Consider the following 22,760-nt stretch of genomic DNA (forward strand, 5'->3'; position numbering starts at 1 on the left):
TTATTCCAGAACGAAATCCACCCAAATAGTGTAGAGATAAAAAAGTAAAGGTTGCGTGAATAAGATTTTGTTTACTAAAACACAACAACGAAAATCGTACTTAAAATGTTTCAAATGGCTGAACTAAATTACGTTTAGCTAACATATTTAGGGTCCAAAAAATGTCTGTGTGATAAACATTAAAGACGAAACATTGATTTGGAACTACGATTTCTAACGTTTAATGTTTTCTCTCAGTGACTTCGAAACCTTTGAAGAAACTTAGACGAGCAATTTGGATGGTTGGCGTTGAGCAGGAGCTAATTATGTCTCCTTTTTCTGAAGGTGCTCAAGTATATTCCATAAACTCTGCCCACGGGCTCGGTCATGGTCAGCTTCTGCTGAAACGAGCATATAATAATAGATTTTGAATAGATGCCTCCACTAAATGGAGGTTTGACACCAAAACCAAGAGAATGCAAAAAGAGACTCTACATGTAATGAGCCCCGGGCAACGGGAAATAGGACTTGAATTCCTAAACGTAACACCTGAGAGACCCAAAGCTCGGAAACATCAATGCTTTGCTTTTGAACTTTGTTTTTTTAAACCTTTTAGGGGCTTTTTTTCCTTTTATTCGGAGGGTAGGAACAAGCTCACAGAGAGTAGACTGGTTGATTAGTGTTTTTAATCTATCTTGTATTTCAAAAATAAATAAAACTTTGCACAAATGGAGCATTTTCGTCAAAGAACGATACATGAACCAAGCAGATGATCCTTATCAATCTAAACACATTCAAAACAAGAATAAAGGCATAACAGCACATTGAATGAAATGCATGGCGACACAAATGACAATTGCTGATGTGGTATGGCTCAAAGGCTTTCATTCCCATTTAACAAAAGTCAATGAGCTAAGCCACTTGTCTTCCCATCTATGATTTAACAAGTAAATACATATCATTTGGTTTTAAACGCACAAATTATTTTGTAAGGCGGCCAAAAACGCAGCCACAACAGGTGCTACAGTAGGGACGGTGGAAGGGACTGGGTCGGGAATGGCTGCAGAAGCGGCGGTAAAGGCTGAACAGACTTGATCCACCCTTGCCGTCACTGGCGCTTGTGCTGTCACTAAAGAGGCCAAGGATGAGGTTTGCGAGGTTGTCAACGATGTTAGGGCTGCGGCAATCGTCTGATCGGTCGAGACCTGGCTCCGAATCCGTTCCCTCTTCAGGGCCGAGTGTTGAACTATAGCCAATCCGACAGCTAGACCGCCCACACCCAATGCCGCAACCACGGGAATCTGAAATGTTATAATCCCGTTAATGATCGTGAAATACTATGACGCAGAACGGAGTTTTGAGACTCATTTTGGACATATTTCTTTCCAACCTTGTCTGCTTTTATATCATTTTTTATTGAAAAAGTAGCAGAGTTCAATTCTAAAAAAGAAAAAAAGAACAAGTTTTTATAGCTTACCCCGATTCCTCCATTTTCCCCCGAGAAGACGGTTCTCGAATCAATGTAATATGGGTTGTATGCTTCGGGATAGGATTGAGGGTAATATTCTTGAAGATCTGTCGGAGGTGCAATGTAATCAGTTGGGTATTCATCACTACGAGCGAGGGTAATGGCAGCAACCAAAATGTAAAGTTGTTGCATGATGCAATGGAGGTCCAAGCCTAGAATGGAGGTCTCCAAACAGATTGGAGTCTGTCACCTTACTGATTCAGTTCCAGTTTCAACTTCGAGTTGATGTTCATCTTGGGATTGCTTTCACTTCTACAGGGGTAGCCATATGTTCTTGGACACAACAAAGACATGGTTTTGTGTTAAGGAGAATGAAATAGAGGATAAACATAAAGTGCTGGTGTTGGCATTTCAAATAATATTCCTTTAAGGATCTGTTAGCTTTAATACTCGCATCTATATTATTTAAAAGTGAGCCAATCCCAGATTTACGAAATTAATAAAATTGATAACGTCATTACTCTTAAATCAGGAGAAAATAGTTCGAAAGATATTTGGCACTGGTTTTCTTGAGATTGGGTTTGCATCACCGCACTCAAGTAAAATATTGCTTAAAAGTTGCTTAATGATTGGGGTAAATGAACCAAATCATGTGTATTGATTAATTCAGCAATACCTAATGTGGCACGTGCAGATTTGCCTTCAAGGTTTAGATTTTTCCACCGGCTAGAGGTACGACAAGCTCATACCGTGAAAAATTCCTTATCAAATGACACTTGATATCGAAATTGAAATGGTCAATCACAAAACCTCACGCGAAAGGAAATATGAGTTGCCTGCAAAAAGGGCAACTTATTATGTCCGATAAATCATGGTCAACCCTGTAAAATTCAACAGCAATGACCGAGATAAGATCGGATCAAAGGAGCCAAAAAAATTACGCGAATTAAGGGATTGCTTAACGAACGTAAAAACGAAAGTAGAGTAGACTAATTGCAACTAAGATGAAGGTGATAGTTCTGGCTAAAGCCATCACGCTTTAGTTAACGCCTGGGCTGGTAACTTATACCTGGAGAGCCTGAAATGCCATTTTGATGGCATTAACGGGATGTAAACGGTCAGCAGGAGAAAGGATTGGTAATTTGGTATATGCTATACAGTATTGTCGAACTAATGTAGTTATTGATTGTCGTGTCACAGAGAACAATGTTTTCTTTAATTAAGGAGGGGGTTTCTTCGAATCAGAACGGCTTTAATTTGTCAAATAGCTCAAAGGAGGTGGATTGAAAGCTGGGTTTATTCGGTTTTGAATCAAAAATCATGATGAGGAAACTTAATTAGAAAAATACAGACATCAGGAATGAATCAATTTGCCAAATGCACTTTACGGTGATTTTTGTTTCTTTCCTCTGCGATTCTTAAAACGGCTGATTCGACATTGTCTAAAAGAACCAATACACTTGGATGATAAAGTAACATTTAATTATGCAATTTATTCTCGATCAATACATGAAGTGCAACAACTAGCATTTGTTGGAATGGAAATCACGACAAAACGGTCATTCTTCATCTAATGCGGACAACCCACGATCATATCAATCAAGCTTGTGAAGAAGACTGGTTTTCAAAAATCGTCATGGGAGGGGTCATAACCAGTAAAAGATGAAGGATAAGCACAACAAAAAAACACATGTTTGACAAATAAGATAATAAGATTTAAGAACAACTAGAAACAAATACAGCAATACCTATCATGGCGGACAAGATGAAGCTCCAAAAGCTTCAATGACCTCAGTGAGGGAGGTAAGTATGTCCGCATTAGTTGTTCCTGCGGGAACTGCAGCTGCGGTGGCGATAGCCAAACAGGCTGCAGAAGCTCTAGGAGCCGCGGAGACCAGTGAAGAACTCAAGGTAGTAATCGAGGTCGTCAAGGAGTTGAAGTTGGTTCGAGCCGTGTTGAGTTGATTTCTGACATTGTCGGCCTGACTTTGCAAGTTGGCTCTGGCCTCAGCCGCTTGAAACACAGCCACGGCTCCGCCGAAAAAGGCCCCGAGCACCAAAACCCCGAGGGTTGGGGCCTAACGAGAGGGTGATACAAAATATCATGTTTGATGGTTTAGTCGAATGTAAGAATTATTGGTCCTTTTTCAGACAGCTTATATATAAATTATGAACACAAAACGATGCCATCTTCTTGATAAAGAACAAGATTCAAAGTGAACATAGTTGATGTTCTTTAATTAAAATCGATTGTATGAGCGAAAGTGTTATTCAAGGCACTTTATACTAAGATTGACATTTACACAAGGTTAAACCTCCTGAACAATGTACGAGATAATTAATTTGGAGTTTAGAGTACCGTTACAAGTGGAATTTATTTTGAAAACTATGGATGAATTTTCAATTTTATTTTTAAAGGAATATCACTTCGCTACTCGTAAAATCAGAAACTAATTCATCTTCACCAAGTTATTTTCTCAAGCAGATCTTTTCTTGACCATGTAAAGGTGAAATATTTATGGCAAAATATAATCCTTGCCAAAAACTGCAGATCATGTTAATAAGTGCCTTTGCTGGGGTGTTACGCCAAAATATGGGATATAACTTTTAAAGAATACACAACCCATTGAAGTACTCTATACTTACAGGGCCATTTAAAATGTCATGTCCATGCTGAATTGGATATGAAGAGCCACCATATCGCTTGAGAAGCTCCGAGGAAGAACCGATATCCGCCTCATAATTCAATCCACCCGTACTTGAAAAGTGTCCTGCGCGTGTACAAAAACCAATAAATCTTAACCCAACCAAGCACACATGAATGCACAGCTCCGTTTACCAATTTCCAACTCATTTGAAGTGGCCTCTTCAAGGAAGACAAAGCCCCATACGAGAAGGAGCTTCCACATCAGTCAGGTTCAGACACCAAATCCTTTCCAAAGAGGTAGTGTGGCTTCCACCCTTAATGGAGTTCTCAATTAAAGATGTTTTCCAGGGGAGCTCCAAAAAGTAACTGATAACTTTTGCAAGGTATTTGCCGAAAAGTGCCAAAATGACTCCTGATTTGAGAGGCAATTTCATTTCCTGGCACTGATTTGCCCTGAGAAGCAGGCTCTCCTGGTGTGCATTTTGTGCTTTGCGGTAAAAAGGTCGCCATTGTGTGTTCCATAATTTCAACAGGGTGCAGAAAAATTACGTAGAGCGAATCATAAAGAAATGAATGTCATTTTATTGCGTAAAAAATACGTATTGAAAATATCAACCAAGTTCATATTACGGATCAAAATATTCTTTATTGGAAAACCTCTTAGTGGTTCCGCATGTTTGATACGTAATGTTGTATGAAGGACGACACAATTACAATGTTGAACTATGCAATATGTGGCCTATTCTAGACTGAAAGCATATCATATTTAGTCTCAATCAGGACACCATAATGCGCATACAAGGGTGTTTGTTGCCATCTCCGATTTTTTTCGTTCTGCTTTTCCCTGACAATCGAGGTATCTATTGAAAGCCTCTAAATCCAGGTCCAATGTAAATCCATCAACGCTCATAAACTGATATTGGGGATAAAGATGTGAAACGCGTTCATTTAAGAATTAGTATTTAAATAGGGGATATAGGGTACTCAAATCAAATTACCTCGAAAAGAGTTACCTGGCGTAATTCAATGACGCAAAAAGACAAACAAGGTTCCTTGCTAAGCTGAACACGATAACATACCCCAAAATAGGCTGTCAAACTTGATTTTTATCCGCTATTCCATTATTACTAAAGCGTAATAGTATTGGGATTATACAGTTCCCACATAAAGCAACTAGAGAGTGGGAATAATAGCTATGGGACTAAGCTATCAAGCAAATTTGAATTTTAAATTTCGTGTGATCAACAAAATCTAATTTCTAGTTATTCAAATGCAAACCCTTTGAATCCTCCAACGTTCACATTATGCCAAATGTATTAGGTTCATTAATTCATAAAGGCTGACATTTTCTTGGAAAACTGCTATGTGAACAAATTAGATCTGTTATTGTGCTTTCTAAGACATAATTGCAATTATTTAGTTCATGATGGTCAGTCGAAGGGCACAAATAAATCAATGTTATTTATCTCAATGAGGCAATATTAGGTATTAGTCTTATAAACATTTAGGTATTTTGCAAATTTAATTCACCTTCAAGCGGATGTTTAAAAGGAAGTGCTGCACCCTGTATGAGAATCATTTATGCGCTTTTGGACTTTCGTTTTCACAAATTGTGGTAGTGTCTTTGTGCTGTTCCTATCTCAGTGATCTTGAAAGAACCCTAAAGTAGAGCCAAAAAATTTTCTGTACATGTTTTATGAAAATCGTTCTACCGTATCCGCTAACTTCTTGGTTTACTGGCTTCGCTTTCTTCATATTTGGAGCACATCGTTGCCTCAGAAAGGGTTTTTCAAATCAAGCTTTAATCTAGAAATTGCTTGACTTGCGTATCAATTGCCTCATTTTCAATTTCTCATTGTCTTTTTGTAGATAATTGAAAGCCTGACGTGGGTATCCAAAACCCTTTGTCATTTATCACTTCAAATATTCAAGCGTACGCTTGGAATATTTCATTACTTCAACTAGTTCAAGTCGAAAGGCTGCCCGTAACCAACGAATTGCCTTATCTCGTCAATCCTAATTTTAGCGCTGTGTTCATTGAGTTATTTCTTAAATATAAGTAAGGCACACTCTATAATTGGCAATTCGTTTTCTTCGATCAATGATCAAGATTGTGTCTCCGACAAGACAAAAAGGTCACGTCACCAAATATTTCGCTCTTTTTGAGACTTATTTATTGTCCAAACGAAAAAAGTAACATTGTAGTACAACATCAAAAAACATCGAGTAATATGATTATGTGCATGTGATCGCCAAAGTACTCTTAATCAGTTCCAAAGTCGTCCTCGATGTAGCTAATGTGGTAGGAGGTGTGAGGCCTGAAATTGTGTCGATGGCCGAGCAGATCAAATTTAGATTGGCATTATTCATTGTGGCTTGCGAGGTTTCCTCTGTCAAAGTGGTTGAAGCAGACGTGATAGAAGTGGACAGGGTGGCCACATCCGTGTTCAAGGAATTGATCGAGTCCTGAATTTCTGCTCGTTGATTGGCAGATTGGGCAATGGCTAAGCCCGCTCCAATAGCCCCAACCACGCCCACGAGTCCAATGGCTAGTATCTGAAAAGAGGTCCAAGGGAACTTTTATAAATCTCTGATGAAGCTGTTGTGGTATTTTATTTTTATTTTTTGGAAAATGACTTCTTTAGGTTACAGAAGTACTAGTTGCCAGAGGTGGCTCTCTCTTTGACAAGGCCCCTGATATTACTTACAGGTCTTTCATCCAATGGTTGCACGTCTGTAATGAAAAAAGTGTAAGGTTAATCGAAGCAAACCCGGTGATGTAAATAGGGAATCATGAAACTTTGCAAAGAGACCTCAATCATTCAATGACTCAAGAAATACGTCTCCATTAGACAGAGACAGCAGGGTGGGGAGGGAGAAACGTCACTTATATTCAGGTAAACCGAACGCTCTTTCCTTCTCACAAGTTGGGCTCTTGTCGACATTGAAAGCGTTCCGTTGAACTGAAAATTGGCGATCGCTTTTTCAGATGACAAGAGTCCAACTTATGTGAAAGAAATTGCTTTCACTTCAACTGGAGAAAAGCTATTTTCCCCCTACCCTACCGTCTCTGTTCACTGGTAACGTCGTTCTTGAAAGACTCAAAGAGCAAAAATTTCTTGTCTCTTGTATTGATGTCGCTACCCAAATCGCTGTAAGATTCCTTTGCTAAATCAGGTTGATAGCAGAGACAGTGAAGGTATTTTTTCTGAGGCAGTCACATTTTTAGAAAATGAATTCAAATTCACAATTTGAAATCACACAATTGCAACCTCTTAAATGAATGAAATAATTTCTTGGATGAAATAGTGAACAAGGTATTCCTGGGATCATCACCATACAGAGATGCTAGGTGCGCGAAAAAAAAACAAAGGAAATAAATTTTAAGTTAGCAACTTTGAGTTCGGTCTCGCCCAGTCAACATAATCATCTCATCTTCCTATGTTCATGTCACGTCAAAGCATGGCAATGATTGTCCAGATTTGGGTCCAGAAAGTCTAAGAGTGTGTTAAATTCTTCTACTATCTCAATCACCCGGCCAAAATTATAAGAAAACCGTTGGAGCAAGAATTTTCCTTGGTCACATTTCGTGCATATTTTCTTCGTTTCCAAAGATGAAATGGTCAAAAATGCATTTCGTGTCAATGTCTTTGACAATGTCGTTGACATTGCTAAAATCTTGAGGGAATGAGTTTATGAAATGCTGAAAAAGGCTAATCCGATCTCGTGTTAAATATCTAATTTACAGCCAATGCTGTCGATACCAATTACAACTTACCATTTTGCGTGACAATGAGGCCAAAAAAGTTCCAAAATACCAAAACGAAAGAAAGAACCTTCATCGTTGGCCTGACAAGAATAACTGGACAAATACGGTCTATTTTCGCGATGCAAGAGCTATATGAAATTTGAAATCAGATAAGAGCTCCATAGAGCACGCAAACCAAAGTAGAATTTGTGCCACTGCAAAATTTCTCGCTTTGTAAACAGGAGGTAACTTTAGATCAAATCTGTTTGATTTCACTTTTTGGCGCCGTTACGATGGTTGACTAATTGAGAGGGATTGAGATGGATTTGCATCTATTCAATGCATTCTTATATCATATCTTCCCTGTCTTTAATCAAAAAGGATAAGGCAGGAAAGTCTGATATGAGTTCCTCATTTTCGGAATGGAACAAGGCAAGGAATAGCAAAATTTCAAAACCATTCATATGGTTCTTTTTTTAAACATCCAATTCCAATGACTTGTCTTTCCGTTTTTTAGCTTGATTACAGGAATGAAAAACCGGGGCAGCCAGAAAGTTAATAAATATGAAGGAAATTGAACAAAAATGCAATGCGGCAGCCTTGATATTAAGCATTTTGAGAAAGACAAACATTACAGCCAACCTGTAACAGGCATAGGCTAAGTTTGTCATTTGTTCCCTGCTCGTTCAAGCAAGCAGTATTCTGATATTGAACCAAGAGTTTAGAACAGTGACAGAACTGCAAAAAAATGAGATATTTTTGCGTTTTGTAGCACAAATCACTCGATAGTGGAAAATTCAATTGGATTCAAGAGCGAGTGCGAGTGAAGATTGGCTCCATGCAATGTTTGTCTTATTTATACGTCCTCAAAATGCTGAAAATCAGTGTTGCTGCACTACATTTCTCTTGAATTTACTTTGCCTCACATGCCCTATAGAAAGAAATCCAGTTATTCAAGGATGACGGAATGCATGGATGTGGAGGCTCCTTGCGAAAGTATCATTGTCTGTTCTAGTCAAGTCAATAAGCTTATTTTGCAACCAATTTCGGGTATGGCAATCTGAAGCCTAGGAAAAGAAAAATCCGAGCGATTGAATGATTTTTGTAGAACTGAGGGCATTTTAAGATCCAGTACAGCCATTGGTACGATGTATTAACCTGCATCACCACAATCGTCCTTTTGGACGATTGAGGTGTCAATTTGCCTTCAAATGACTCGCTCAACTAGAGACAGTGCTAAATTGTAATCGACTGTTACTCGTCAATCAAAGCCCCAATCGTGCTAAAACTAACTAGGTAAGTTCCTTCAACTCAGATTTAATAAAAATGCACAGCTGACTCCTTGAGCGGAGGTCTCCATGTCCTTCTTGAGTTATACCAAAATTGAAAAATGGCTGTACACATGTGGCAACCCTGATTTTGCATAACATACAAGTTGATGGATCGTCAGCCACAAAAGTTCACCTCTCTCTGCGCTTTGCGTTTCTTCGTATCCACGCGTAAGATTCTTTTTACGATTCTTTTGCCAAACTTGAGTTGGTTCATGTACATGGATGGGATGCCGACATAAACCATCATATTATTTAGTCATACACCCGTAACTCTTAACACGATGTAGGTCTAGTCTGTAAAGTAAAATGCACGTGCTCAAACCTAATTCTACCGAAAAGGGACGTTCTACTTGAGCCAAAGTCGAGCATTAGTTCAGAACCTGCAGCACTGAAGGTCGTCAAAAGCATATTGAGTTAGCGCGAATCTCCGCAGTTTCCAGAGTTATTATATGCCCTCCTCTCATGTACAAAATTTCCAGTAATTTTATCGTTACTTTGTCACTTAATTTGAATGATACCCTTGATTTGTCGTAGGTTACTATAAATACCACTGGAGCATGTCGCATTCACCACCCAAGGTTCAACTTCGTTCACCGCGGTCCATTCAAAAAGCCCGGAAAGCTTCGATGCCCTCTCAACTTTGTCCGGTGGCCATTGGTGGGTGCGAACGACCCAATCTTTTCTGGCTCACTGTGGAGGAATACCAAGCTTTCCAGGATCTCTTTCAAAAGTATGTTCGCCATCCGTTTCCAAGTGCCATTCATTCCCCCACCCAGTTCCACCAAATTTCTTTGCCAGAGCTTTGTGTGCCAAAAAATTCGATAAACCCTACAGAACGTCAGGATCATTGTGAATTGCTTCATATTTTGTTTCAATCATATAAACCTGAGTAATTTCTAGAATTTTAGAATAACTACTCAAAATTTAACCAGAAACGCATTATAATCTATGAATTCGTAAATGGCTTTGAAAGGCTTCTACTCCACAATTCTGCTTTCTGAGAGATATCTTGCAATTTTTTTTTTTTACATCATACCTTCGTGAACTCGTGGAAGATCTCAAAGGTGCCCTTCCCTCACTTTCCTTCAGAGAAATGGTTCAGTCCGCTCGCAGTCAGCTCTTGAAGCCATTCCTCCCCAACTCTCATCTTGGGATTTGGTTGGCCTTCTTAGACAAGGGTGATCGTTGGCATCGTGTCAAGATCGATACCACACCTATCGACACCTCAGATGGCCTATGGCAATGTCGGGATCTCGACTCAGCTCAAATCTACGTGTGCGCAGATCCCACCAGATTCTACCAAATCCCATCTCGTTGGAAGGATATCGTGCCTCAATCCATTTTGCTTGAGGTTTGTACTCCTGACTAGCTCTCTGTTATTCCCCAACCTCTTTAGCTAAAGATCCACCATTGCTCACTTAGATTCCAAATCTGGTGCCAATAAAAGGGAGCTTGTCCATGAACACTAAGGTTTGGCAATTTCGCTCCCAAACCTGGTCTCCACAAGCTTTCGCTGATGTTCAGGATCTGATCCAAAGGTCTCTCCCCGTGAAAGCTCATTTTAAAGATTATACTGAAAACCAATTCGGCTACAACGCACAGGGTGAGCTTTTCTTCCAGGAGAAGGATGGGAAGGCTCTTTCTTTGACCGAGTTTCTCGTGTCCAAAGGTCATGCTAAAGTGAGTAAACCCATGAAGATCCGAACCTCCACGCCTGAGCCTGAAACTTCCAAGGCAACAATTACGTACGATTACGAAACAAACTCCTGTGTGGGAGGAAAGATGGTAAACTTGGATCACCTTGGAGATCACTCGACGTTGACCGATTGGTTGATTGAAAATGGAAAAACGACATACTTGGATCTCGATCACTGAATATATTGGGAAATCGTTTTTAACAAGAAAACTGTACAGGATAGGTTGCAAGGAAGTTAGAGTAGAGCATATAATTTGTTAACTGGTCATTTTCGCCCGTAGAACTTAATGTTCAACATGTGCAGTAGTAGATTGACGTTGATCCGGGCCTTTCCAAACATGTTCATCATGGCCACGCCTTCATATTGGAGCTGGAGCAACTCCTGCAAGTCAATTTCCACGGACTCCATCTTGGACCCCATGAAGCACACATTCACCTCGAAGACGCCATCCTCGTCTTTGGGCGTAAACTCGAATACCACGTTCTTGAACTGATTAGCCGGGAGTCCTTGAATGGTGTGAAGGATACCTTTCTCGTGAAGTTTCGATCCTGTGTATTTGATAGACTGGCGAGAATGGAGCCTCTTTTCGTTCTTCGTATGAGACGTGCTGTGACCAAAGGCCTTGTGGAAGCGCACCTTCTTCTTGCCTTTGGCAGGATCAGCATTCAAATTGGCCAGACATTGCTTGAGGTATTGATGGTAGTAGTCAATCTGGTCCTCAAAAAACTGTCTCTTCATTTCCAATGCGCTCAGGGTATTCTTGAGGCGAGAAATGTCGGTGCGACGACGAGAGCGGTATGCTTTCTGATTGGCGATGTCCTTGCCAATCGAGTTAATGATGGCTTGGAAGCCGTCCTTGATGGTCACTAACCCATGCCGCTCCAGGATTTGTAGGTTCTTCAACGTCTCGTGTTTGCAATCATCCAAAGGAATCCGGATATCGTCGTCAGGGAAAGAGATGGTTTGATCCAACATGGATTTGTTGTTCTCAAATATTTTGTCCGCTTCTCGTTTTCTCTTCACAATCTTCCAATACTTTTGGGATTGCTCATCCGTGGTTCTAGACTTTAAGCATCCCAGAAGATTATTCTCATGTGTGCAGGGAAGGATGCTCATAATCTGTTGTTTGGTCTTCAAAAATAGCCGGTCCATGTTGAGTTTATCCACCAAAGGCACTTCAAACTTGTTGCTCAGGGTGAGGCAGACTTCAGTTTGACTGAGATGCGTTAGAGAGGCATCCGAGGACTCGGTGTCAGCAGCTCCTAACAGGGAGCAAAGTGAAGGTCGTTCGCCCAAATCGTCGAGAAGTTCGTGAATAGGGTCATCCTCATTTGAGGCCACTTGATAGCGATAATCCAGAAGCAACTGATGAGTGTCGCAGATCTCGGCCAAAGTAATGTAAATCACGGGCTTGGCCAAAAGCAAGGCTTCCGAGTAGGAGTCGATGGCGAACTCTTCCTCAGGTTCTGGCACACGGCAGCAATCGGCGAAGAAGGCCTTGAACTTGTCGTGGCTTTCGATAATGTACTGATTCAGGCACATCAAGTGAGCGGATTCCTCACCAAAGCCCTTCTTGGAAGCAGCGAATTGCAACACTTTGGCGATACTGCCTAAGTTCTTGCGCTGTTCATTGTTCATGGCTTTATCAGTGGCATTGATGTCCACTATATCGCATGAATCTGGAGCTACGATGGCCGTGTTTATGTACCGGTAGTAGATGAGGTTCCCGATCACTTTCAGGATCTCCTTCTCGTGAATTTGAGGGAACTTCTTTCGTAATGCGTTGTAAAGAACCTTGGCCATGAAGAGCATGCCGAAAGGCATCTTGGCCTTGGCTTTGACGATCGTAGTCAAAAATAGCGTGGAGACTTGCTTCAATTTGGTGATAGATCGCTCTAGTCGCTTTCGAACCTCTTCATGTTCAAGGGCTTTGTCCATGGTCACGTCATAGGACAATCCGCAAGATTTGCCTGAATCGAATTCCAATTGATTCACCCATTGTTTGTAGATTTCCACGGGGTTGGTACTAATCTGAAGGGTCTTGTCTTCCAAGACCCGATTAATGAGAGGTCCAAGCATGTCTCTCAGATTGGCTTGTCCCTTGCCATTACGATTAAAGCTCACAATCATTTTGAGAACCAAAGGTTGACCAGTGACGATATCACTGGGCTTGTCCACTTTGACCCTGACTTCCTCTTCCAAAGCGTGTTTAAACAATTTCAGGAGCAGAAACTCTTCTCTGGGATTGGTGCCAAAGTTGTATAGAGTGAGGATGACACTCTCTAAGAACTTGGTGGTCTTCATTTGAGGCATGACGAAGATCAACTTGGCCAGGTAGTGCGGGTTCGTCTGAAGCAAGTAGAAGAGATGCTGATAAGCATCCAATCGCTCCTTGCTCTCTTTCTTCAAAGCTTTCAAGCCAATCCGAGGCAAAGTGGATTCGCCTAAGGTTCCACTTAGGTAAAAGGTCTCCTTTCTCTGTACTCCACCAGAGCTCTTCTTGGAACTCAACGTTTTGCTGTGGCTCACTACGTCTTGAACTGAGATTCGATTCTTCACCAATAACCCAATCTTGATATCCATTGTGTCCAGATCCTTCTCCAGTTTCTGGTTCTCGCGAATGGCTTTGGTGATCTCGCCCTTGAGCGACTGAGCCAAGAGCTCCTGATGAAAATCTAAAGCGTGAGTGTCCAAAAGATGGATGAACCGCCTCACCAAAGGCAAATTGATCTCACGCGCCTTCATCAGGTCCAGCAGATCTTTGTTGATGCGATATTGGCGCCAAGAGCGCTGAATCGCCACAATCTGCCGTTCGTAAGGCCTAAAGTGGGCCAAAGGTCGGATTTTCGGCGCTCGGGGACGGTTTTGGAGCACTTGATACACCAAAGCCTGAAATCGTCGACGAATAAGAATACTGCGCCAGAGACGTTGAGCCTGGATGACTCGCTCAATTTGATCGTAGTAAGGCTTCAATCGAGCGTAGAGCTCTTGGCGGGCCAGGAATCCACGAGCTCGAGCTTGAAAATCGATCAAACTCCTGACATCAAAGCCGGGCCCTTCGTCTGCGTCCTCGACCATTGAATGGAAATGGTGATTTTTATTGGGCTTCAACTCTGGAATTGTGATCTCGTAGTCTGCCAAGGAACGACCCATTTTCGGTGTTCCCATCGGCTTCATTTTACTTGGTGAGCTGGAGATGCTGTCGTTGAGCATACCGCCAATTTGTCGAAACTGAGGCAGTGGGCCCCCAAATTCTTCTAAATTAGTTTGGGCCGTTTGGAGTTCTGCTTCGGTGAAGGTGACTTTGCCATAGAGATCCTGGATTTGAGGGGTAATGCCCAATTTGAACAGGAATAGGCTGAGGGCGTGGATGCAAAAGATCACTCGGGGCATGTTCTTACGATCGTAGATGTCGGTAGTCTCTGGGGTGAAGATCTAAAGAAAGAATCATAAGATACTTTGATCAAAACAGTTAGCCAAAAAGAGTCGCGAAGGGGCTTAAACATTTAAATAACTAAACTTTTATGTGTTCAACCAGTGTATCACAATTATAGACCTGCTTGATCTACTATATAGATTCTTAAAAAGCACTCTGTAACCCCCTTGTCTTTTAAGGTAAGTGACTTTACGAAAAAAAAATTCAATCAAACGGTTTGAGACCAATAAAATCCGTAATCAATTTTTCCTATTATATTTTATGAAAGGAGGATTTCAAGTTTTTGCTTAAACTTCAAAACTGCGACCTATCTATTTAAAAATAATGAAATGACCAAAGATGAGTAACAAATTCTCATATGTTGATAACCGATGTCAACGGTTTGGCTGAAAATAAGACTAGAAAGTTCATTTTCTATAAATAAATCTATTAGCTTGTTTGTTAAGGCGTAAGCTTTAAGATCCGTTTAAAGTTACTATCTAAATTATTCATTGCTTGGAAACTAACTGAAAAAAATTTTTCACTCGATAGCGACAAAATTATTTTGGCTAAAGTTTTGTTTTATCGTTCTATTTTTAACAATAAATGAAGGTGGTAATCAGGGCTCGGAGGAAAAAATGTTTCATCAATTTGATTTTTTTTTTGAAGATTTTTATTAGTCAAAAACATTTTTCTGCGAACTTTTGATAAAAAAAATTGCGTGTGTAGGGAGGGGGAAATGGAACATCGAAGGACCCGTAAGATAAGCAAGTACATCATTGTTTTGACAAGCCTGGATTTTTTGGAGGGCTCAAAAGTGTAAACCTTTGCATTCACTGCAATTGACTCTAAAACCTGGTAGAGGAAAAAGCTCATGGATACTTTTTAAGATGTACTGTAAACATGCCTTTTGCACCTCCTTAAAATATTTCACTGTCCCAAACTTCTTGGTTTGTCCCAATAAAGTAGTAGTTCTTTAATTCTCATATGGCTCCTGCTTGCCTTTTTTAGCAAAAGCTCAAGCTTTTCCTGAAAATGCAACTAGATTACCAATACTTTACACACAAAAGAGCAAGTCTAAAAATATTTGCATTTCAGCCCGGGACTTTTCACCCTTAGATATACCTTGAAATAAAACACATAGAGGAACCAAATTTGATTCTAGAAACCCGCATGGTGTAGGGTATTAATTTGGGGTTCCCAGCTTGGAAACCATTCGGAGGGCTTTTGATTTCAAAGACTTTTTAGTGATTATTTTGCCCTCAAAAAGAATTATTTTTCTGACCTCTGGGGATAATCAAATCAAGAAATGAAAAAAGGTCGTACATTCAGGTTTACCATTATAAACACACAACGTACACATAATTGGACATACCATTATGCCCAATTACCGATTTACCTAACAGTGCCCACCACTGGGAATATCCTGAACTAACATTGAACCTCAACAAACACTCATGCGTCTTGTTTGAGACCATAGGAATAATGATGATATTCACTCAAAGTAAGAAATACCTTAATCACGTATTCGTCTGAGCCCTTGAAAATCTCTCCATTCCCAAGGGACCTAATTGCTTCGGTTTTGACAATTTGTGATTGTCATCTGACGATGGGTGTAATGAATCGATGCTCCCACTCCATTATCACCGCCATCAGTAATGCTTACCCCGCCCTTGGGCATGACCACAGACTCGCCTCATTCAATTTTTCAAGGAGCTACTCATGTTGTAATTTAACAACCACTTGAAAGCTCGGACTCGGGTAACCAGGTATCGAACCCAGGGCCGCTCAACCCATATCCAATACATAAAGGCTGCTAGGCTTGAGCTCTGGATCACGTTTTATCTCAAAATTTGAAGTCGAATAAACCGTTAGATGTCATCAAAATCGGGCATGTGTAGACCCAGGTGGATGAGAGTTTAGTCTTCATTTCTAACTTACCTCTGGCAATCCGATGTTTTTGATGGCTTGCAAGAAGTAGTTGATATTGTCCGTGTGACGAAAATGCAAACCGCGCTCACGAAATCGACTCTCATCCACGTCAAAAATCCGCTTCAGCGGCACCCAATCCGGCGATAGGGCGTGGCCCAACAGGGCTAGACACACCCCATTACGTAAATGCTCCTCGAATTGACCCGTGGGCGGCAACTCCCGCCCATTCAAAATGGTGCCTAACCATTGACGAGCCTCTTCCAAATGACACAAGTACTGATAGGCGTCACTTTCCAGGCGTTCCTCGTCCATCTCGTCGGCCGTTTTTCCGCACACCGAGGCGCAAATCACGGTAGGCGTGCCACTCACCGGACTCATGGTGGGCCTCAAGTCGGAAATCAGGCTCAAGCTGACGGATCTTTCCGGTGGATGCGTGGGCAGACAAATCCGTTCGTTCCTTCGTTTCTTCGTTCGTTCGTTTTTTTTCCCTGAGCCGTTTGAAAACAAGGGGACAGTGCGGCCAAAAGACATTCTCGTTTTAGGTCAGATTCAAAGTTCGCTGGGAGTGGACTTGGGGGGGGGATAATGAGGATGAAGGTGTTTTTACATGAACGAATGACTGTTAGGGTCCAGGAAATCTTGGAAACGACATATGCCAGAGATAATGGCTCCTTTCTCGTTTTTGAAAGTCATTTTGTCGTTTTTGGTCAATGGGTTAAAATATCTAGACCAAGAGCTACTCTGCCTGCCAGCCACATTTTTCTGGTGGCATTTTGTGCAAATACATTTGTAGAGTGTTAAGTTCAGCCTTTGAAACCCATCTGACTATTTAAGATTACGTCATTGCGCGTAACTAAGCACGTTTTGAGGGAGAGAATGTCGTTGAAATTTCAGCACAGTCACACTTCTTTCAATTTTGCAAGCCTGAAATTCTTTTGCGTGAGAACGGAAACAGGGTGACCATATTACTGAAGGTCATTGCATTCTTCATTTCCCTCTAATTGGAAGATATTTATTGACACCATACCCACCCCCACCCACCCCATGTTTCAATATGAATGAAATTTAATATTGTCGTTGGATTTGAAATGGAACATACACTCAGTTTCAATTACCATGTGCTTTTGTGTGAGATCCTGTTGTTATTTAAAAAATGAAACAGTCACCTTAATACCTCTGTGATCCAAAAATATTTTTAGAGACGCCCATCCCTGAGCTGACTGACTCTGTTCCCGAAAACTCCTAAATGTTTGCCATGAAGAAGCTTAAAACCGCCTACTCTTAACTCTTCATGTACCTCTTTACTATTTGTTAAAAATGGTAAAGAGGTGCTTAAAAACAAAACAACTATTTCTTTTTACTGAAAAAGAAGAAACCAAATAAAATGCGAATTACTTTTTCAGCTTCAATACTATAGCTCTTGTAGTGATTATTTATTGTTATTTCCACAATTCTAATCCTTCCGTTTTCGGATGAAACACCTTTCTGGTCTTAAATTTCATGATTATGAACAAAAAGTTGTAATGGAAAACCTAGCATACCCCAATTTATGATAGTGTTAAAATGGCTAAATATTTATTTTCTTGTTATTACTGGTGGCTTTTTACACGTCTTGTGTTATGAAATTGTTAATTGATCATTTTATCAATTACATATTATGAATTCATATCTCCAAACCGTTCCGACGCATAGATAGGGCGCTAAAATTCGCCTTCGTCTGGTTTATGAGATCATTGAAGAGACGTGGCAACGTGTTTAGTGTAGTTCGCTGGAATATGGAAGGTCTTCGGTGGTAATTTTCCACCTTGCTTTCTTGTAAGATATTTTGTATGTTGACAACCCACCAATATAAAAAACCATGGACCTCCTGCATGTTACTAAAAGTAAGCACACAGCTTAGCCCTGATATTTTCTATTTAGAATGTCCATTTTCATTATCAATTGCTTTTACTTTTTTCAGTTGTCATGAGAAGAATACAAAAATAAAGGTAGCTTTGGGTTGGATCATAAAAATTGCAGACTTAGTTTAGAAAAAAAGGAGAAAATGATTGTTATTTATTTACTGCTATCCTGCCTAGTTATGGACCATGCTTTCATGGTGATTGCAATGAATGAGTCTCTTCAACCCTGTTGGAGGCAATGATCATTGTTTGTTTCCACTCTAGCTTGCTCTGTGGACCTTTTCATAAGTTTTTGTTGTTGTTTTGGTTTCGATCACAACAAACCTACTCAGGCACATGTTAAAGACATAGCAGGAGTGTAAGAAACTGACAAAGAAGAAAAGAGAGGCTTGGTCTCACATTGGAATTGGGAACATCATGCCCTGAATTTACGCCCAACATTCTATCATGTGGTGGTGCCGTTCGGCGCAATTGAGCGCTCTCCCGCTACGCTTGGCTCGCCGAACGTGGGCCAGCACCATACGCGATCACTGGGCTCCCGGCGCGTCCTGCGCCACTGTCAATCAGTTGCGACCCATCTGGCTATCATCGCCCGGTCATCGCGCTCATGAAGCTAGCGCCCCCACGTCAGCTGACCCCCCACACATGCAGCAGCGCCAATTCAGCAAGGTCACAGATTCGCGTCTGATTGAACATTATTTGGAGGACGTGTTTGGTGAGGAGGACCCCATGGAGCACATGAGAAATATCATGCACCCCGAGTCAAGAGACCAGGTGGTCTTCGGGCTCTGCCAAGCTCAGAGCTTGGCTCAGGTCTTTGAACACTTGGCAGATGTGAAAGACATAAGTCTAAGTCAGGCAGAGCAAGCGCTGGCCAGTTTGTTCCATTTACAAAAATTCACCGCGGAGAAGGTGAACTATTTGCCGTCGCCCAAGTTTGGACCACAGGTTTTGGGTCATCCTACTTTCGAGCGAATTCTCCAGGTTATTGAGCGGAACATGGCCCAACAGACCTTGAGCCACGGGGCCTACACCTTCTTGGCTTTACTGCGTTTAGAGGTGCCAATGGGGCGGGAGATGATGATGCGCCTCCAGATCCATTTGCAACGGCACATTAGCACCATGGATTTGGACGCTCTGGCTTACTTTTGCGTGGCTTTGCGCGGACGGAACTCACTCGAGACGCGTGTGCGCGAGGCTAGCTTGTCTTGGCATATGGCCTTGGCACCCACCCTTCCTTATTTGGAGAAGTTTGTAGAGAGCGCTGAAAATGCAGAAGATATCCGAAAGATTGCCATTTGCGTCAATGCGCTCAGCCGTGTGGTCAGTAATGAATTTATGGATCGCTTCTGTAGGCGGATCAAGGCACTTTTGGCTCAGGGTGAGTTTGCCGGGGATGAAGCTTTGAGCTCATTAGTCAAGGTCCTCTCCATCTCATTGGCCAAACGTGACTGGCACTTTTCCAATTTTCATTTCGTGCGTGAAATCATCTTACAACTGACCGGCCGCATTCACACCCTTAGTCCGGTTCAGTTGCTTGTGGTGAATAGGTTGGTGAGTAAGAACAAGGATCCCGTGAGCATTCATTACGAATTGGCGGACGTGTTAACCAAGATGTATGAGGAGCTCAAGGCCAAGCCCCAGTCCGATTTCGTATTTGAAATGGAGTTGGTGCGTGCCTTAGCCACATTAGACGTGTTCATTTGGCCACCCAATTATCTCAGTCAGAGCATCAAAAAAGCCGTAAGCCACCCTCAAAGTCAAATGGTGATGAGTTGTGTCTTTGATATCCTGCGGTGTGCTGGCTTGTTCCATGAATCCGTGAGCAAGGCTGTGCTGACCCGTGCTTTGGAGGCATGTAAGAACAACCCTCCAGATTTTCACCGACTCATTGTGCGGTATTATGATTTAGCCAATAACATGTCACACAAGATTCGTGACGTGGACTTTGAACAAAAAGCTGTGGCCTTGATCAGAGAGACAATTATGACGTGCCCGTTCCCAGGCCGTTTTAGCAGTCATTTGAGTTTCATCATCGCGTATGATGGAGAAGTGAGCGAACCACTCCTTCAACGCTTCTTGCAGATGGTTCCAAACATGAATGCGTTCTGTATTCTGTTGATTTCGCGAAGCTTGGAAACGCGCACCAAGCAGACTAGCGCCAGGACCTACCAGAATTTCCAAACCATTCAGCTGGCTCTCTCCAAACGAGCTCAAGACCTCTTGGCCGTCGACCAGACATCGCCTGAAAAATTCATTCTGCTGAAAAGCCAATATAGCCGTCAAAAAGCTTCGGATTCGGCCTATGATGTCAATGTCCGTGGTCAAGTCCAATTAGTAAGTCCGACAGACTTAGACCTAAATGCGGTCACCGTACGTCGAATCAGTCAATCCATGAAGAATCTCTTCTTTACCATGGACATCGATCGACCAAACGACTTCATTGAGAAGGCCATCAAGTACGTCATAACTCATCAAGAACATTTACATAACTACGTGACCAATGTGGTCCTTGGCTTCCTATTCACTGCCAATTATGACGGGCACATCCCCAACGAGTTTTTTGATGTCTGTTCCAAGGCATTGGTGCGGGATATGAACTACGAAAGCGCCATTACGATCCTTCAAGGTGGGATTGCTTTTTCTTTTTTTAACCAGATGAGCCCGACCTTAATCAGTAAGTTGTTCAACGTCGATTTCATGGACCGCTTGGATCAGGAGCTGAAGGTGTGTGCCGAAACAGGGGTTAACGGGTATCCCAGTCGGATACGTCGATCTGTTCTCATGCTGAATCGTTCAGTGATCCTGAATAGCAATGGACTCGCTATGCCATCTTGATTATGGCGCCTCAAGCTTATGCCTTCAGCAAGGAGGTGCTCAAAGGATTCTTGGCTTTAACTGTGAGANTGTGTGCCGAAACAGGGGTTAACGGGTATCCCAGTCGGATACGTCGATCTGTTCTCATGCTGAATCGTTCAGTGATCCTGAATAGTCCCGAGTACAAAGTGCCATGGTTGGAAGATGACCTCACTCCGGTGGACGTGGCCAGTCGAAATTGGGTTATGTTATACACGGCTAATATGCGGCAAGAGGTCCAACTCATCCTGGGCGAGATCTTGGGCGGGCGAGAATACTTTCAGGAGCACCTCTTCACACCTTATTACTCCTTCATAGACTTTGAAGTGGTGATGAATGCAGAGGGCAAACCAGTCAAGAAGGAGAAGGGCAGTCCCATGCGCGCCCTCACTGTGCTAAATCGTTCGGAAATTAATCAGGAGACAGATCTGGAAAAGCAATGGACTCGCTATGCCATCTTGATTATGGCGCCTCAAGCTTATGCCTTCAGCAAGGAGGTGCTCAAAGGATTCTTGGCTTTAACTGTGAGAAACATTGGGAAAGAAGGATTTAAAGTGATTTGTATTAATCCTTTCCAATGGCATGGCATGCACATGGTCAATAAAACGGGCAAGGCCGAATTCTTGAAAGAACAACTCGGAATGAAACGGTGATAGAAATAAAACTTCTTATTAACTGACTCACTCAGGTCTTTACTTTATAAGCAAAGGGTATCATATGGTGCCATTGTTTTTCCTTGGGTCGTTTCTATTTTCCTCTTACAAAAACTATTCATACGATGAGGGCTTCTGGGCTGCCCTTCAGTGGGTTAATAATTACGTATGAGAAGAGATTCAAGACACTGTAGGGAAACTACACATTGTATCCCTAGTCTAGAACTTTGGACTTCCCTCCAAATCGGCCTACTCTAGGTCATACCGATTCTGAGCCATTTTTCGAATTAAAGCAATAAAATAAGAAACGTAGCTCTCTCCAATTCAGGGCAGGTCATTTTTTATATTATTCACTTGTAAAGACTACATAGCTTTGGACATGCCTCCCGAGTATCGCCTCGGCCAAGTTCATCTATTCAAGCAGATTTTGAGGCCGTTTGAAGTGCTTATTTATAATAAAGTGAGCGGTTCAGGCGATAAGAATTTTTTGCTTCCGTTCGCAATCTCATCGCTGGAAGCCCGTGCCCTGGGTGACAGGATTGTAGTGGCTACGTGGGGGGTTAATGCTATTCGCTGATGTTAGGGCAATTCATGTCATGTTGCAATAAAACTTAAAGAATCGGACTAATGCCCAACCAATATCAATAATGTTAGCACTGGAAGCACAGAAGAGGTCCAATGGGGAACCCCGCATGGTTTCGTGAGTGCATATTTTGAGATGCGATTTGTACCTAGTTGCACCTAGTGAGAGTATCAGATAGTTTCGTGAAGGCACATTTTGAAATGCGACTGGGTAAAATTTAGTACTGTCGCATTTCAAAATTTCCGTTCACGAAACCACGTGGGGTACCCCATTTTCCGAATAAGACCAATTACCACCAGGGTGGGCATTTCATTTTTGGACACTTTTGTCCACCCCTGTCCAAAAGTGTCCAAAAGTGTCCAAAAGTGTCCAAAAATACGAACCTTTAAAACAACAAATATAAAGGATATTCTGTATGAAACTTATCCTCTACTTCAAAAATTGCTCATTGGTGGTTCCAAGAGCAAGATAAGTCTTTAAAACCTTTGCCATATACCTCTAATATACCCAAAAAAGGTATTTGAAAGACAGGTTCTTAACTCTTTTTTTC

At 41.7% G+C, this 22,760-nt stretch overlaps 5 protein-coding genes across 5 annotated transcripts; 2 read left to right on the forward strand and 3 right to left on the reverse strand.

Moving 5' to 3' along the window:
• Positions 1 to 618: 618 nt before the first annotated feature.
• Positions 619 to 1,678, reverse strand: LOC131878006 (uncharacterized). Its single transcript, XM_059223883.1, has 2 exons — positions 1,457 to 1,678; positions 619 to 1,280 (listed from the first exon to the last, which is right to left on the reverse strand). Exons 1-2 carry the CDS (start codon positions 1,637 to 1,639, stop codon positions 948 to 950), a joined length of 516 nt encoding a protein of 171 aa, XP_059079866.1. The 5' UTR covers positions 1,640 to 1,678; the 3' UTR covers positions 619 to 947.
• Positions 1,679 to 5,999: 4,321 nt separating this feature from the next.
• LOC131878072 (uncharacterized) lies at positions 6,000 to 8,016 on the reverse strand. Its single transcript, XM_059223972.1, has 3 exons — positions 7,873 to 8,016; positions 6,803 to 6,828; positions 6,000 to 6,650 (listed from the first exon to the last, which is right to left on the reverse strand). The coding sequence occupies exons 1-3, from the start codon at positions 7,934 to 7,936 to the stop codon at positions 6,330 to 6,332; spliced, it is 411 nt and encodes a 136-aa protein (XP_059079955.1). The 5' UTR covers positions 7,937 to 8,016; the 3' UTR covers positions 6,000 to 6,329.
• A 1,203-nt stretch (positions 8,017 to 9,219) lies between these two features.
• LOC131877722 (uncharacterized) lies at positions 9,220 to 11,079 on the forward strand. The gene is made up of 4 exons (XM_059223482.1): positions 9,220 to 9,341; positions 9,708 to 9,903; positions 10,263 to 10,524; positions 10,596 to 11,079. The coding sequence occupies exons 1-4, from the start codon at positions 9,281 to 9,283 to the stop codon at positions 11,046 to 11,048; spliced, it is 972 nt and encodes a 323-aa protein (XP_059079465.1). The 5' UTR covers positions 9,220 to 9,280; the 3' UTR covers positions 11,049 to 11,079.
• LOC131877721 (ras GTPase-activating-like protein IQGAP1) lies at positions 11,031 to 16,600 on the reverse strand (the record flags this gene model as incomplete). The annotated part of the gene is given in 2 exon segments (XM_059223481.1): positions 11,031 to 14,305; positions 16,227 to 16,600. Coding segments are annotated over 2 exon segments (3,540 nt in total). The 3' UTR covers positions 11,031 to 11,134.
• Positions 16,601 to 18,221: 1,621 nt separating this feature from the next.
• On the forward strand, positions 18,222 to 21,653 carry LOC131878098 (uncharacterized). Its single transcript, XM_059223997.1, has 2 exons — positions 18,222 to 20,930; positions 20,972 to 21,653. Exons 1-2 carry the CDS (start codon positions 18,566 to 18,568, stop codon positions 21,625 to 21,627), a joined length of 3,021 nt encoding a protein of 1,006 aa, XP_059079980.1. The 5' UTR covers positions 18,222 to 18,565; the 3' UTR covers positions 21,628 to 21,653.
• The last annotated feature ends 1,107 nt before the right edge of the window (positions 21,654 to 22,760 follow it).

Source organism: Tigriopus californicus, chromosome 3, assembly GCF_007210705.1.
Source record: "Tigriopus californicus strain San Diego chromosome 3, Tcal_SD_v2.1, whole genome shotgun sequence".
Taxonomy (NCBI): Eukaryota; Metazoa; Arthropoda; class Copepoda; order Harpacticoida; family Harpacticidae; genus Tigriopus; species Tigriopus californicus.